Source organism: Pygocentrus nattereri, chromosome 1 (assembly GCF_015220715.1).
Source record: "Pygocentrus nattereri isolate fPygNat1 chromosome 1, fPygNat1.pri, whole genome shotgun sequence".
Lineage (NCBI taxonomy): Eukaryota > Metazoa > Chordata > Actinopteri > Characiformes > Serrasalmidae > Pygocentrus > Pygocentrus nattereri.
The window spans coordinates 40,291,361-40,309,641 of NC_051211.1; the positions used below are offsets into that span (position 1 = coordinate 40,291,361).

General features: G+C 39.3%; 1 protein-coding gene across 2 annotated transcripts in view; it reads right to left on the reverse strand.

Moving 5' to 3' along the window:
- strip2 (striatin interacting protein 2) overlaps positions 1–18,064 on the reverse strand; it is a 50,087-nt gene extending 32,023 nt beyond the window's left edge. For both annotated transcript variants that reach the window (XM_017693990.2, XM_017693989.2), the window contains exons 1-4: positions 17,854–18,064; positions 8,669–8,738; positions 7,710–7,784; positions 3,807–3,941 (exon numbers count right to left, since the gene is read on the reverse strand). In XM_017693990.2, the coding sequence (XP_017549479.1) occupies positions 3,807–3,941; positions 7,710–7,784; positions 8,669–8,738; positions 17,854–17,973 (400 nt within the window). In that variant the 5' untranslated portion in view covers positions 17,974–18,064. The remainder of the gene's footprint in view (positions 1–3,806; positions 3,942–7,709; positions 7,785–8,668; positions 8,739–17,853) is intronic.
- Positions 18,065–18,281: the final 217 nt, after the last annotated feature.

The window sequence follows — 18,281 nt, forward strand, 5'->3', positions numbered from 1 at the left end:
ATGCTTAAATTGGTTTCTTATTCAAATTGTTGAAGCAGTTACATTCAAATGACTGTACAGGTGCCATAATGTAACTGTTACTCCATTTATAATTCAAACAAAGCTGGCAAAAAAGATGCCAATTTAAGTCTTATAGAAATTGAAACAATATTTAGCTCCGTTTTTCTGCGCCTGAGGAAATAATGCTAGAAAGTAACATTTTGCACAATAAAAAATATATCATTGTTTTTAGTTGAAAATGGCTCTAATTAAAAAAGAAAGAAGGGACATCCCAGAATAATATATATATATATATATATATATATATATATATATATATATATATATATATATACCATGATACATGCCGAAACCTGCTGAAATGTTAACTATAAACTATAAAGTGACCTAAATTCTTTGTCTTACTGCCCACTCCTAACTGCAACTGCTAAAAATGATAACAGAAAAATAATAAAAGAACAAAACGTTTAAGTATTATGAGCATAACCAAGAACCATGTGTGCTGGAATGGACTTGGTATTTTGTAATATTTTTAGCCACGCACTTTTAAAGTGAATGCTGTGGACGTGAACTGCTTTACTCGCTGCCTCAACTGTTGCCATGTCACTTGTGCATGTTGCTATGGCCATTTCACTAAAACACAAACAGGAGCTGTAGGCTAGTTTTGTGCCCTGAAGTGGCCTATTATTGTCTTAGAACATTTCACCTACCACTTTTTTCAACCATTTCCCACTAGATGTGCACATGCAGCTTGATTATGGGCCTGACACAAGCATTTCCTGACCTCACAATAACCTCACAATCTGACTGGTCAGCGCTCAGCTCATTTGCAAAAAAGTTTGTCCATTAAGACAGAGCAGAGACAGCAGGGTGAGCACCAGCTGTGGTTACTGTGTGAGTTACATGTACAGCAGTATCTTGTTAGCTTTCTCCAGATAATTCAAATGAAAAGATTTTTAGTAGGACGTCATGGTTTTGTTACATATATTCTGCTAAAAATTTCACCACCCCCAACTTAAAACACCTTCCTGCTGGTTTGTTCTGTTCATACAGCCAGTGTTCAAAATATTGGAAACAACACATGGGATACATGATATCAGTAATAGTAGTTAATAATAGTAATCGAATTTCAGAAACTGTTTATAGGTTTATGCTTTACTTTTACTTTTACTGTATACTTTTGGTAGGCTTATCATTTCTGACTGTAGCCGAATGCTGATGTGCAGTTCGTCAGCTCCTCTCTACCCCACCCATCAGTGGGAAAGGACCACCCTGGAGCAAACAGAATTTGAATGGTGGCTCATTCTCAGCACTACAGTGACACTGTCGAGGTGGTGGCATGTCAGTGAGTGTTGTGCTGGTATGAGTAGATCAGACACAGCAGTGCTGCTGGAGTTTTAAACACTGTGTCCACTTACTGTCCACTCTATTAGGCATACTTACCCTGTTGCTCCACCTCATACATATAGAGACTGTACCTCATATTTTTTCATTCCTTGTGTTTGCCGACTTCTAGGCCTTCATCAGACATCAGTTTCTGACCACAGAGCCACTCTTAGCTGGATGTTTTTGTGGAGGACCAGTCTCAGCCTAACAGCGACACTGATGTGTTTAAAAACAACAGCAACATCGCTGTGTGTGATACACTCATACCAGCACTACCTACACCACCACATTGGTGTCACTGCTGATTCACCAGCCAAATCATATCAAGTCAAGTCAAGTCAAGTCAGTTTTTGTTGTCAATACTACAATATGCACAAGACATACAGAATATTGAAATTGTGTTACTCTCAGACCCCATGGTGTAGTGATAACATTAAATAGACAAACAGGAAGATTGTGAACTTAAATAGACATTAATTGTAAAAAGTCTAAAAATAATAATACATATATAAGAAGGTCTCTGAAATTAACAATAAAGTGACATAAGGCACATACAGATTAAGGTTTTTGAAATATAAACAGTAGTGCCATTAGAATAAGCTTCTAGTCAGTAGTGGTCCTACAGTGGTTCCTTTCCAATAAGTTGAAGAGGCTGATAAATTGAGCAGTAACAGATGAGCTACAGCCATTATTCACACCTACACGTTGCACCTCTGCAGTTATTTTTAATAATTAAATGGCCAAAGTGAGAGTATTTCATGTGATTCTATTATTCTGTACACCCCCATACATAATTAAGGCATCCAGATATTCTGTAGTCCAACACAGGATAGAGTGAAGGCGTTACAAACATGGCTGTATTTATTTTTTTTTCTCTGAAATGTGCTCTTTCTACAGAGAGGAATTTATGCCAAACTGAAAAGCAATTACTACCGTGGAAAAATGTGAAATGCAATACGCGCAACATTACTTTTCCACAGTGACATGCGCTATTATGTGCCAAAATGAAAAGTAAAACTTCTGTTTTCATGTCATCTGACCTCTTTACTGAAAAAAGATATGTTGAATTTGTTTCAGAAAAAAATGCAATTCACCCTGAAATGCATTCAATACAGCTATAATGCTTTCCACCCTGCATTTAAACAACTTTAAATGATTGTAATGAATCTTTTACTTATCATTTTGGCACATTTTCCACACGTCACCACTTAAGCACAACCTTGTGTTCACTGCAATTCACTTTCTGTTGTGGTTGTATTTCAATGAAGTACAAAAGAGGAGGTAAAGGATGTTAAAACATTGTAATAGAGGTTTTACTTTTCATTTTGGCACATATTTCGCATGGCACTATTGAAAAGTAATATCATGTATGTCACAGTTCTCACTGTTATGAGTGTATTTCAATAAGGTGTATGTGTATGAAGTGGTGGAAAGCAATACAGCTATGTTTTGATGGGTGGATTGCATTCATTTCTGACACCAACTCAGCATTTTATTTTCATACAAATGTTATAGAAATACAAATCCTCACGTACTGTCGTCCAGTGAAGAAGTTATGCAACTGTGAAAAAGCCACAACCGAGGTTTTGCTTTTTATTTTGGCGTGTATTCTGCATGACACTATGAAAAAGTAATGTCATCTGTGCATTTCATTTCGTGTTTCTCCACTGTAGTGACTCCATTTCAATTTGGCCCAGATTCCTCTCTATGGTTTTCTAAAGCTCTTCATTAAATTAGCATAAATGTGTTTTAGGCCTACGATTTCTTCTGTATTGCTTAGAAACAACTGCAATCATAGCTGTCTAGAGTGCTGTGTCCTGTCAGGACATATAAGTGGACTGATGTTATCTTGTGATTACTGATGTTATTCAATTCAAATGTGTACATCATTTCCACATGAATACAATAACACCAACACATATTTGTCTCTCAGTTTAGTTACTTTTTTGCCAATAATTGTGTAGATGTGTATTTTATTCATGTGGAAATTATATACATTTGAATCACATAAATTCAATGTGTAATTCCTTCAGTTTACTGCAGGTATGAATGTACTGTGTGCATTAGTGTGCACAATGTGCAGAGCTGAAGCAGTGAAAAAGCTTTCCTCTCCATAATACAGGCCAGCTAAATAATTTCTGATACTGACACAAAACACTAGCTGAAATATTAGATGTTACACTTGACGCAGCAAAACAAAAAAGGGCAGCAGTTGATTTGAAGTGTTTGTTAGCGCGGACAGAACACACCAGCTGATTTGCTATCATTTTCTGGTCAAATAGACATTATTTGACTGGTTTAACTGCTTGTTATACATTTTATACTGACAAAACATTCACAGGGTCTATGGAACGCTTCAGAGCCCTAGAATTACTAAATGAGTTTTTTTGCTATAGTGTGTTGCGTGTAAGGTTTAGTACCCTGAGCCAGGTAGAGGATGGCGCGAGCCACTTTGAGTCTCTTTTCTCTGTCGGTGACCTCCAGAGCGTCCAGCAGCCTCATGACATATGCCCTCTGGTCATCCACACTGAGCTCCACCCATCTCCTGCCGTTCACTGACACACAAACACACGCAGACAGAGAGAGACATGAACATCTGTAAACATGCACCTTCAAACACCCCCAATTTCACTCTCACTTTCTCTCTCTCTTCCGCTCTCTGTCGTTCACACGTGACAAAGATTAGCGAGAGGGATTAGCATTCAAGAAGACGTTCATGAATAAGGCAGGTGTGCGCGCTGTCACGCACATACTCGCACGCTCACACAAGAACATGTACACGCACACATGAGCGTTCATACTGTACCAGTCAAACACCTGGACACAGCTGATCAATGAATGTTTTTCATGATCTAATCTTTTAATCTAAAGACTAGTGTTGCAGTCAAGACCATTAAAGCTGAGTCTGAGTCAAGACCGAGACCTGGAGTGGTGAGACTAAAACAACGATGAGGCTAGGTTGAGATTTTTTCAAAATATGAAAAGCAGAAAAGAAAAAAAGTGAAATTTGTTTGTGGTTTATAATAAATACATTAGCATTGATTATACATTATATTTATTAATAAATAACAATATATTTATATATATTGTATAATTATATATTATATAATTTATAAAATATAATGTTCAACTGTATACAGCATGAAAATATTATTATTAGTAGTAGTAGCAGTAGTATTATAATCTTTGCCATGTAAATTTAAAGAAATTATGGTAAAGTTATTTTCAGCATCTTAATAAAACTTTCAGAAAAAAAATTCAGAATCACCATCAACTGCAGTCAACTGAATGTGAAAAGAACAGTAATAATAATAATAATAATAATAATAAGATTCTGATCTGCCCTCAGAGGATGTTTACATTTTAGAAACTAATGAACATCAACAAATACCCAGTTACATAACAAATTATACCCAGTCAAGCAATCAAAGAAAGATCAATTAGATCTTCAAACAGCAGTGAACACATTTTATTTAAACATGTTAAGAAAGAACTACTTTATTCTGTTTGAAGGTTTTGTTGATAATCAATAATAATTTTCTAATTATTGAGGCTGAGAAAAGACTGAGACTGACGCTAAAGACTTACTAAAGACTTACACTTAAATGCATAAAAATTGTTTCCTAAGAAAAAAGAAATAGAATACTTTTCACATACTAATGAAGTATCTTCTTCAGTCCTGGTGGAAAAACATTTAGAGGTTCTCCTCATGATGCTGCTTTAGCACCAACAGTGTGGAACGCTAGACAAGGGAGGGACAGTTTGAAGAATCTAAAATATAAGATAGTTTAATTTGCTTAAAAACTTTTTACTGATTCTGTAATTCCACATATGTTATTTCACGTGTTTGATGTCACTGTTATTCTGAAATGTGGAAAAAGGGAAAAAAAACACAGGGAGTAGGTGTGTCCTACCTTTTTTTCCCTGATACCGAAATCTTCAGTATCGACTAACAGAGATACACATTTAGCACTAACACTGTGCTGAATTTCACTATTTAAAATAAAACAGTTGCAGTTCTAGCTTAATATTGTATTGGGGGCAGTCATGGGCTGGAGGTTAGGGAACCAGCCTCGTGACCGGAAGGTCGCCGGTTCGATCCCCAGAGCCGACAGCACATGACTGAGGTGTCCTTGAGCAAGACACCTAACCCTCAATTGCTCCCCCGGCGCTGTGGATTGGGCTGCCCACCGCTCCGGGCAAGTGTGCTCACTGCCCCCTAGTGTGTGTGTGCTCACTAAAGTGTATGTGGTGTTTCACTTCACGGATGGGTTAAATGCGGAGGTGAAATTTCCCTAATGTGACTAATAAGGGTCACTTAATACTGAACTGTGTGATTATTATGTTATTATCTACACCACAAAAGCCCACATTTGACTGTTCATTGTTGTTTTTTTTCCCCACACCGTCAACCAAATGAGAGGATTTGGTTATCGGCGCAGGCTCCCCTACTGCATTCGTTAGTATTCCACCATACAGCAGCCTCAGTCTTCAGTCTCCAGAACACACAAAGTGCATTACATATCTCAGTGAGAACTGTCGTAGCCTAACGTCGACTCGCAGTGTTTGCATTATCCTTTGAAACTCAGTGCACTCAACTCCTCTGATAGCTGCAGAATAACGTCTCTGGACAAAGCAAAGCAAAGTAGCTGGAGAACTGACAGAATCTACTAACAAGGAGTTGAAAGATCTGCAGTGAGGAATACTGCAAGCTCAGAGACCACTGGGATTTCATTTGGAGAGGGGGGGGGGGGTGGAGCTCTGGATATGACAACTAGAGAGAGACAGGAGCAGATGGAGGTTGTGATGTCCGCTGTAAACACATTTCCACACAAATAATACATAAACACACATGAATGAGTGACAGAGAGAGAAATAGACGAGAGTGATGAGAGAGAGAGCATAAAAAAGAGAATGATGGTGATGGAGAGAACGAGAGGGGGAAAAAGGAAAGGAGCACAGAGAGAAATGAAAATGACAGAAACAGAGAGAGAGGAGGAGACAAAGGGAAAGAAAGAGGGACAAATAATGACAAAGACAAAGAGACAGAGAGAGAAGAGTGAAAAAGAAAGAAGGAGAGAGTGATGAGAGAGAAACAGGGAGAGAGAAACAAGAAAGAAAGTGAAGGGAGACAGAAAAGGAAAAATAAAGTGAGGAAGATAAAGAGAGTGACGGAGAGAGAGCAAAAAGAAAGAGTGATGGTGAAAGGGAGAAAGAGAGGGGAAAAGGGAGCACAGAGAGCACTGAAAAATGAGAGAAAAAGAAAGAGGGACAGAGAATGAAAAAGAAAGTGGGACAAGGAGCAAGAAAGAAACAGAGAGAGGAAGGGATAATGAGAAAGAAAGAGGGACAAGAAGTGGGGAAAAGAGATGGGAGGAGAAAGACAGAGAGAGAAGAGAAAACAAGAAAGAGTGATGAGAGAGAAACAGAGAGAAACAAAAAAGAAAGAGGAGGGACAGCGAAAGAAAAAAGAGACAAACAGGAAAAGAGAAAGTGAGGAAGATAAAGTGAAAAAGAGGGATGGAGAGGGAGGCAGGGAGAGAGAGAGCGCAAGAGAGAGAGCGAGAGCGAGAGAGAGCGAGCGAGAGAGAGCGAGAGAGAGCGAGAGAGAGCACTGCAAGGTCTTGCAAGGTGAGTTGAGTTTGTGCACACAGCAGATAAGCACAACGGCAGGTTAAACTTGCAACAGCACACACAAACAATTACACCACCACTCCCTGAAACACACACAGACACACACACACACAAAACAAATATCCCACCACCCCCAAAAGACACACACACACACAAACACACACACACTCAATAAATATCCCCCCACCCCCAAAAGACAGACACACACACACACACACACACTGCACTACTGTGCTGACCGTTGATTTGGGTACACTCTCTCTCTGTGCCAATGTAGGAAATGTTACACCTGGGACTGTTTTAATTAATCAGCTCCTTCTGTCACACTCAGTACACACACACTCCAACTGTAACACTGTACAACAAATCAAAACCACTCACACCTCATTCTACAGCTCTTTATTTTCTTACACCTTCCTACTAATTACTTAAAATGTGAATTTGCACAAGATGAGCTTATTAGAATCACTGTATGTCTTTATATTATTGTAAACTGTATTAAACCGAGCACACAACTCACACAACTGTTTTACTGGTGCATTTGTCCTACATATCAAGATACATAACATGTAATGTAAAAAATGCCATCAAATGACATTACAATTTGTGCTACATCACCTACGCTTAGTCCAGAGCCCACCCAGAAAGCAGCAGTACATCAGATTGTGATGTGCTAATACTGACAGTACCATGGCTTCTGAAGTCCTCCTCAAAGTAGTCTCTGTTCAGACTGAACTCCGGCTCCTCTGTGTAGCTGTACAGTTCTGAAAGATAAAAGAGAAAGGAAGAAATAATGATGATACAATAGGTACAGTGTATTACAAACCGCTGAACATGTGTGCACAAGCGCTCATTAACAACTCTAAACACACTTAAAATCCACTGCGACCATTCAGCTTGTAAAATGTCATACAGAAATGAAACTATTACTTGCCGTACAGAACACAGCTGTAACAGGCCTAAAATAGCCTTAACACTCTGTAAGGTCATGGTAATTACTACATGATAGGTGAGCAAATCTTAGAATTGGTACAGAGGCTCATGTTTTCAGTCCAATTTCCTCACGAATGAGCATGTCCTGAATTTATAGAAAAAATCTTGGGAGAGATTATACAATTAAATATTTTATTCCAATAAGGATACTTTCCATCCTTTATGTAAGATACTTTAACTTATTTTAGATTTTATCTATTTTATTATTAATTATGTGATGGGAAGACCTAACTAGCAGCTGGGGGAGTTGACCATGACTAAACTGGAGAGGGGGGCTCCACAAAAAATTATTACTTGAAGTCTTATAGATATAGCTATAATATTGCACTGTGGGAAAAGATTCAATATCCTTTTACAAAAATATTTCAGCACTAAAACTCTTTTATAAAAAGTTCTGGAATCAATCAAACATGCACAACTGTGCAAAACTACTGTGCAAAAGTACCTGAACAAAAACTATTTATTTGGACAATAAATGTGTTTTTGCTTGTAAAAACACTTATAACATAAAAACAAAAGCTGTTGGGACAAAAAGCTCATATCTCCATTTTTGTCGTTTTTCAGTCTTTGACATGTCTTTTGTCTTTGCACAGTACTGTATATAACCCCATGTTCTCAGAAGGTATAAAAATGTGTGCATGTGTGTTTGTCTCACCTGAGAGCTCCGCCGTGAGACTGTCTGTGTCTCCATATTCAAACTCCAGGTTGGGGGATTCCATGGAACCCTGAGGAGCAGAAGGAAGTGAGTGAACATAATGACCACAATCTATCCCACACACAGTGACAGCATTCTGCATAGACGGCTTGCCAGGAACACACAGTTCAGGTTCTTCCACTGTTTTCCCACTCCGGACATGCCAGCCATGGCAGAGTGTTTTCTGTGTGATTATGCAAATACAGTAACAGGAGGATGGTGTGTGTGTAGTGGAGATGTAAGAGTGAAATAAAGGAGAAACAGGCAGAGAAACACAGAGAGCGCAGGAGTCGGTCTGGCCTACATTTCTGCATTTCTACCTGGATTAACTGCCTTTTCCAGCCAAAGCTCTTACAAACACTGTAGCAGGTCTCACCCAGGGATTTACCCTTTGGGAGTGCGACAACACTGTTTATTTTCTCTCTCTCTCTCACTCACACACACACACACACACACACACACACACACACACACACACACACACACATATACTAGAGTAGACACAAGCACTCTAGTATTTTTTTTTAATAGCTGCATATAATGAACACAAAAGACAATTAAATTGTTAATCACAATTATTTATGTAACAATTAATTGTCACCTAAAATGTCACGACAGCCCTACTTGGTGTCTGAATTTAGTGCATCTTTACATTGGAAAATAGATGAAGTATTTTATGGAAGCACATACCACATAAAAACTGAACACGTAAGCAGTAAATATTAGCTTGTCAGTTACATTCTAATGGCTTTGTCATTCAAGCTATGAAGCATGTAAGTTTGGTCTCCAGGCTGTTAAACTGCTGGGGAGACACTGTATACATACTCCAAGAAATGCATGCTCCAGTAAAGCCTTGACAATGTAGATGTCTGCATTAACCATACATATCTGCTCTCAATTCTTATGCATAGTGCCGCAACACACAGACACACAGCACTCACATATTTAACAAACACACGGGAGTGGAAATGTTAGTAGCATTAAATTACTTGGTAACATTAAAAGGCTGCATTTCCACAGAGTCTTAAGAGCTGGCAGCTTTTGGAGGCAGCACTTCAACATCTCCTGCATTTCCTTCACTCACTCAGTCACTCACTCACTCACTCTTTATTCCATCAGAATGGCACTGACTCACACAGCGTACACACTCCAGCAACTCAAAATAACACATCGACACAGACAGCCAGCTCAAGATATCAAGCCTCTTTTAAACTCGACTCCAGACGTAATCAATATGCAGATGCTACAGAACCCTGAGTGATACGAACAGTAAGACAGCACAGTCCCACAAGAACCAGAACACTGCTGAAACGAACATACCAGCATTATGTCTCAATCACAGACTGTATATAGAGTCTATGGGTGGTCTGATCATAAGTGGACAGAGAAAAGTTCAGGTATGAGCAGGGCCCAATTTTTGCCCATTCTTCCAGAAGAGCATTTGTGAAGTCAGACACTGATGTTGGACAAGAAGGCCTAGCTCATAATCTCAATTCTAGTTCATCCTAAAGGTGTTTGGTGGGGTTGAGGTCAGGGCTCTGTACGGGCCAGACAAGTTCTTCCACACCAAACTCACACAAGCATGACTTTATGGATCTTGCTTTATAATTGAAATGTGTTTTCAATTACATAAGTACGATAACACTTTTTTAATTATGTAAGTACGATTGCACTTACGATAAGGGTAAATGTGTCTGCCTATTGCTGGCTAGCAAGTGAGAGGATAAACAAGAAAATTCAAGATGGAAGGCTGGATTTCCCCCCCAAACCTTCATGCAGTTCAGGCCATAGAAAGCATCCAGGCTAAGCTTGTTGATTTGTACCATAACAGGAGTAAAAAATAAAATGGAAATTACACTGAACATTGTTGATGTTCTTTGTGCACGAGAAAGTAAAAATCGGGTCTGGTCCTTCTGGGGATTTTAGTAAAAAATGCAAGGTGTAAACAGCCTCACAGTGCCTAGGAGATGCACTGTCATCTCATCAATCTAACCTTCTTCAGAGGTGATTATAGACACATATAAACACATATTTGCAGTGTGAACTGGGGCTGAAGATGAACTGTTTTTATACCGAAATTGCAATTTGAAAGAGTGCCATTTTCAAACCACAAGAGCTTTAGTTTTTATTACTGAATACATTATCAACAATTTTTGAGTTTTAAATGGTGAAAAATTAACCTAATAACAGAGATTGTGAATTGCTTGTAGACTCGTTCATTAATCAGAATCTGCAAAACACTCATGTTCTGTATACGTGACATCACAACCATCACAACTAGCCGGTAATTCAATGCACTCAACGTTCAAACTTCATGCCAGAAAAAAGCATATGTTCTGCTCTTCTTGGCCAAAAACAGGCCTGTAAATGAATTTAAAGAAAATGATTTTCTATGCGTTTAAATCATAATCAAAAAATTGGTCAGAAAAATCTCAATGAGATATTTTCCCTAGTGTGAACAGCAACCTTAAACAACTCCATCATCACCGCAGCAAGTAAGCAGCTGCTTTGTGCAGTTTTTCTTTGTCTCCTCAACCCTTTGTTTATAAGCTGCATGATCAGTCCATGAAGTCAAGTGGTTGGTCACTGGAGGTGCATTCAAGACACACTGGCACCAATACGTGTCTTAGGTGATCCCATTATAAATGGGCAGTACAAGTACTAAATACAGGTTTGAACGGCGACCAGGAGTAAATAGCTGCATGCCTCACTGTCTGCTTATGATCAAGTCACTGTTCATAGCAGCTGTAAACAGGGCCACACACCTCTGTGATTTGACTTTGATTCTTCACGAAAAGATTTAATTCACCATGAAATCTCAGACTGACACTGAATGTATAAATGTGAAAGGAAGAAACTTTTACACAGTAGTGCGATATAAACAATAATTACACAAAACCATATGGCACATTTATTATTAAGAATTATACAACAGTTAGTTCCGGCCACGCAAGCTGATTGGTTGAGAAGGATTCTAACCTTGTTGTTATCTCACCATAACATCACAAGTTTTTCACAAACACTGTATCATTCCGCTTAGATGCCATTTGAACGTTTTCACTTCTTACTTTGCGCACAATCAGAAAATGGATGCTTTTAAGATGACATTTAACCGACAGCCGATTCGGTCAGACTCTGAAGATGAGACTACACTAAATTCCCAAACTGTCGGCTGGTCTGTGTAAGGAGCTGGAGAACGAACTTCCCGCTGTGCATCAAGTGAGTGGAGTTCGTAACTCTGACGTAGCAACAAGCTGCTTGTTAAGGAGCTATAATTTGGCGAAGGAACTGCAAACATTAAAACATATTAAATCAAATTTCTTTATTTATTTAACTGTTGTACAAAAGCAATAGAACACTCGAGGTTGTGTGTTATCGCGATTAACATATATGGGACTAACCTTCAGCTCGTGCCTGTGACCAAATTTCGTGATAACACACTGCCTCTCGTGTTCTATTGCTTAAATGGCATAAGCAAAAGTTTAGGCACCTGAAAAAAAAATGGGCAAAAAAATTTGTGTTTATTTGTTAAATAAAACACTTCAATATAAATAACATTACAATAAGTAGTGAATGTCAATGTGTTTGTTCATGTGTTGTATCCATCATCCAACAGTTGGTTTGGCTAAGCAATTTTATTATGTCAAAACTGGTGTGCTGGTGAAGGAATTTCACGGCTGGGGGCCGCGAAACTTTGTTTTTCAAACCAGCTTTTTTTGAAAAAAGATATTCTTATTACTCTTTACTGTGTAATTTGAATTCTAATTCCACATGGCAAGATTATAAGCAAAAACACACAGCCAAGATAAATGGTTTTAAATAAACTGCAGTCACACTAGATATCTGCAGTTCATGTCGTGTTGCCAAATGGGTGACCATAAGACTGGTGATGAAAAAAATCCTCCATGTCAGCGCAGCACAAAACGGAAATTAAATATCAGATTATCAGATAATTATATGCTCATTGGAGTTTAGCGCTGCACACTAACTTGTAACAAAAAATACAGAGAACTGATGTAGTTGGCATCAGTGGGGTGACTCTGCTACAGCTGTGGTTAGCCAAGGAGCTAAAATAGGAGTTAGTAAGCTGGCTAATTGGCATAAAAACAGAGCTAAAACACAAAAGTCAACATAATTATATGAGATACCTATATAATTGTCATACCATAGTGCTAAACACTGATCTGTAGCAGAAGAAGTTGGTGGTTAGCAAGATGGCTAAAACAAACAAAGAGTAAAATCACAGCAGTAAAGATTATAATAAGTCATATTACAGTCACTGGCATCATGCAGTCTGTCTTTTACTTGCTTATTCATAGCCAGTGGAACAGAAATGGTAAAAGGTTTGTACTACACCCTAATTAAACTCCATTTTTCAGTGCATTGAAGGTCAACTCAGCCAAAGTAGTACCGCTATTTGTAGAAGACACTAACTTACATGTCAAATATCACCAAAATTGAACTTGATGTGAAATTTCATACTCAACCTGGAAGTCCCGTGATGTGAAATCAGCAAATATTTTTACTGGCAAACTCTTGTGTGAATGGGCCTTTTGCCCAGAGCTGTACTTAAATCTCATTAAAAACAGCTAAAATCACTTCTAACATTCCAAAATGGACACAGCTGAGTTGCCACCTTCAGAGACTTCATAGATGCATTTGTGCACCCTTGCCACCCAGTCTTCTGTGTTGTGTTTTAGAACTGTATCAACTGAATAACACCAGGGACCAGGACAACAAGATGAGCCTAAAACTGAATGAGACATCATTTCCCTTAGGATCACAGCACGCTGCATGCAAGATTGTGCAAGGACCAATTAGGGACCATAGGCACATTTACAGAAGCATTCCACGTATGGCCAAGTGCACCAACAGGCAGTGATGGAGGTTTAATATGGAAATACACACACAATCAGTGGTGTTTTATTTTGGTCTCTGGGAGCAGATGGCACTGGTTGAGAGGCGTAAGGGGTTTTCTGTGACAGCCACACACACTCACACCTTTCCAGAAGGATGCTCCCTCTGAGCCACCGCCAACCCACTCTCCGCAAGAGAGCCACTCCATTACTCTAATCACCGGGGACGAAGCCAGATCAATGACACACAATGCCATTTTCTGAAGCCACTATCAATTTATTCACGGCACACGGGTCAGGGTGTTCCAACACGTAAATCAACAGCAATCAAGGTGAAAACAAACGCATCGTTACAAATGCACTGCACACAGTGAACTGTAAGGTACCGTGTGGCTGTGTGAAGTATGTATATGTGTAAACTTGGGCCCGGCTGACATGATCAGTTTGGCAATGATTTTAAGGAACTAAAGGTTCTGATAACTGTTCATATCAGCCATTATGATTTTATTTAATCACAACTGGGCCCATCACATTGATTATTACATAATCACCTAATTTGCAATTATTTGAGAAATGTGGGCTCTGCCTGGCACAGGTTACAGGTAACCTTATAGGTTACTGTTATAAACATAAATCTACACTCTATATTGGCCCCAGAAAGGTCTGGATTATGCTTTCCTGCAAGAAATATTTAGCTTTTGTGGATAGTGTGTCTGTGTGTGAGACAAACACTGCACACACATACAAGGAAGAGACATAAACTATGTGTGTAAAACCTTACAAACTGTAAAGAACTTTATCTCTGCACTGCGTTTCCAAAATCTGCTCCATTCTTGGTTGCTATTCTGAACTACAAGGTCAAGTTTGACCCTAAACAGTATCTTTGTATCCAAATGTTGTAGAGACTTTATAAAAAATTGGTCATCTTCATTTTCACACATCCTTATCATCACTGTTGGCGAAGTCATCGAGTTTCATGAAAAACTATAAAGTGTAATGGTATTTTAGAGGCATGAAAACCTGAAAAGGGTCAATTTTGACTCAGAACATGATATGAGAATCAATAGTTGCAAACAATGAGCAAAAGAAGACAATTAAATCATTAATCGCAGTCATTTATAAGACAATAAATGGTCTGCCAAAATGTCATGATCATGATGGGCCTAATCACAGTTTAAAGCTGTGATGTTATTCGTAAATACCTCATGCACACTAGCTTGAGTGTTCTATTGCTTTAATACAACAGTTCAGCAAAATGAAGCAACAAAGCAAAGAAAAGAAAAGAAGTCCTAATCATTGGATCAAGTGTGCTTTAATATTGGCAACTCCTTCCACCAAAATAGTAGCAGAGTTGGTTTTATGCAGGACATTCCGTGGATATTCATGATTTTTCATTAATTAAACATCCAAAAGTGATCAAAACTACATTTTCTAACTCCTGAAAGACCGAGAACGAGCTACAACCAATTATACAAAAAATGACTGTTTTTGAATTTTAATCAACATAATGTTTTGGAAATGCAGATCACTGATGCTTTGGTCATTAAGGGATTCCCACATAATTCCCATTCATTTAGCTAAAATAAGGTAAAATCATATCAAATCACTTGTAGCAAAATGAGGGGCTTTCTTTAAAAAACATTACAAATCACAGATATGGGAATTTATCTATTTATTTACATATTTAAAATACAGTGTAATGCAGTATCAATGCACCAATAATGAACTATTTAGATGCCAACGCGTGGTGACCTATGTGGCATGGGCACTACAAAGGGAGTGCCAAGCCATGTGAGATTCAGCCAAAGTTTCTACTTTAGCACATACAAAAAACAAAAAATGCAGATGTTACACAACTTCTACAAGCTAATATTTGACCTGCAGCCTGTTTGGTCAGATTCAGAATAAGAGTGACAGCAGGACTACATTAAACGAACAGAGTACAAGTCAGCAAACAAGGTGGTCTCTGAAATTCTTTACAGATTGGCTGGAACAAAACAACATTCAGGTTAATCTCGAAAATACTGAAAAAGCTGAGCTGAACTTGATATTGCAACAGTTTTATGGCTAGTTCCATACAGCAAAAGGTCACATCTTTCTTCACAGGAGGGATTACCAACATCGAAGCATATTTGATACAATGTTCAGGGCTTCTTTGCTTTACTTAATTCTTTATTTTGCTAAATTTTTGTTTGTTTGTTTGTAAACAACATTGACATCGGACCTTTACATATCACATTTTATATATATATATATATATATATATATATATATATATATATATATATATATATCCCAATTGTCAAATTTGTTACCCTCATACACTTTTATAACTGTTCATTTGAATCAGAATCGTATCATCATATAATCGTATCGTATCATCATTGCTTTCAAAAAACTGGCCAGCATCCTAGAGCTGCTTAGATTTGACCAAAATCCAAAATGATATTTGATGATGTATTTAAGGTACTCTGTAAGAATAAAGTCTTCAGGCAACATTGGGCTACTGCACTTACATAACTGCATTTTTATTAATTTTACAGTATTTGTAAGAAACAAATGCTGTTTTTGTCTATAATGCTAATCAGGGTAGATGTAGTCCCAAGTTCATTTATAAATGATTATGTATCAGCGTCAGCAAATATGTACATGAAGACTACTGGATATCAGCTTTGGCACACAAATCCCATATCAGTGCTAGAACACTGCTTTCGATGGCATCCATAGCTTCCGTATCTTCATGTGATTCTCATTCTCGGTATGTTCGGTTGTTACTCAAAATAGCATCATATAAAATTTGTTTTTTTTTCCCACAACATTTAAAACAAGATTATTGGAGCTTTATCGGCAGTATTGTTGCAGATGCCGCTAAATCTGTAGACATTAATATCAACCAAACAACATATCGGTCAGGCTTAAGTGCAAACATACTTCCCATAAGGAAAAAGGCCTAATTCAGGTTCTGTTTATGTTGTAGGGGTATTTGGATCTATAACTGAACTCATCTCCCGCAGCCTGGTGAAGCAGTCTGTTCCCAAATCAACCCTCACAGCACATAAACACCAGAGTCTATAATACCCGCCTCGGCACTGGCACAAACAGAGCCGTGAGCAACGCCAGGACACATTCGCTGGGCTCTACATCAAAGGGGCCCTACCCAACCACTCCTTGATGCATATTCCATAAATACCACACAACCAGACAGTGCAGCACAGAATACACACATCACAAGAGTCGTGGCCTGAAGCGAACGGGTCACTATGATCATATTCCATCTGACAGATACCTTATTTGACCTCTGAATGAGACTCAGACAGCTTTATTCATGTGAGCCCAGGGACCAGTGGTGCACAAGCATCATATTGGTTGTAGTCATTTTGCTCCAGGAAGACAGACATGGGTGTGTTTTTATGCATTTACATCCAAAACCTCTCTCCCCACTGTCCTAGAAAACCAGGGCTGCGGGGGCAAAAACACGCTCCAATTCCTTCACACACATCATCCAATATGCCTCAACTGACACAGCCGAGGAATTCACTAGGATAACTTGGGGGCATGGGGGGGGGGGGGGGGGGGGTATGCTGTACCCAGCCACAGCATAATGAGGGGCCGCTTTCCTTCTGTAAAAAAAAGATCAGACCTGCAAAGAAGTGAGTAAAAATGCATTTGCCAGCTTTCATTTTTAATGGCACTGGCTTATATGGCAGCACTGGGGCAGCAGGGACATCCCGGCACTGTCTGCTGCACTCCGGTCTGCCCTGAAGCAAATGATTCCAGGCGGCTGCACTGGCACAACACAGCTGACCAGTGATTTCTAACATGCTTCTCGATGAAGAAAACAAGACTTCATTGAAAATTCAGTTCAGTTCAATTGAGAAAAAAAATAACCCACCCAAATCAGCTCCTCACAGCAATTTCTCTTTCCTTCTCTACCTATCCATGTGAGCCTGTGTACACACACATACATACACCGGCCATCCCATGTATGCCTACTTATAAAGCCAAGCCAATACAGTAATCCATATGGATGATTAGATCATGGTTGGATGCACAGGAATTTGTAATGCATGGTTGAGTCTCGATCAGTCATATCAGCTGCCTTTGCAACATTCAAACGATCTTTGTGGGGTATTTTTAGCGAGGACTTGCCCTGTCGCCAGAATAAGCACTCGGAGGGCACAAGCTGAGGAGCAAGCGGGTATTTACAGCAACCCAGCAACAACACACACACACACACACACACACACACACACACACGCCCAAGAACCCCCTGTCCGGACTGGGATTTACCTCCGAGTCTTTCTGCTGGTTTCTGAATCCATCTCTGCCCTGCGCTCCGCTCCTGTGTTTGCTGCTGTTGTTGTTCAGGTCGTTCAGAGCGGGAACCTCCGCGTCGTCGCTCTGCTGCATGGCTGGAGACGCGTGAATGTGAGCGCCGCTCCGCTGACGGCTCGTCCGCTGCCACACGGAGAGCGGAGCGCGGCGCCGGACCGCCGCTCTGATTGGCTGCACAGTTCTGCGAAGAGGGGCGTGGCCTGATGTACAGAGTGGTTGGCGGAATGAGCTGTTAGCCCCGCCCCTTCTCCTAAGGCAAGGCTTGAGGCGGGCTACGATTAGGCCGGGCTGAAGGTGTAGCCACGCCCCTCCTCCTCCTAAGACGGACTTTAGGTGGACTTCCATCATTTTTTTTTAACTTTCGCATAATTACATCGTGAATA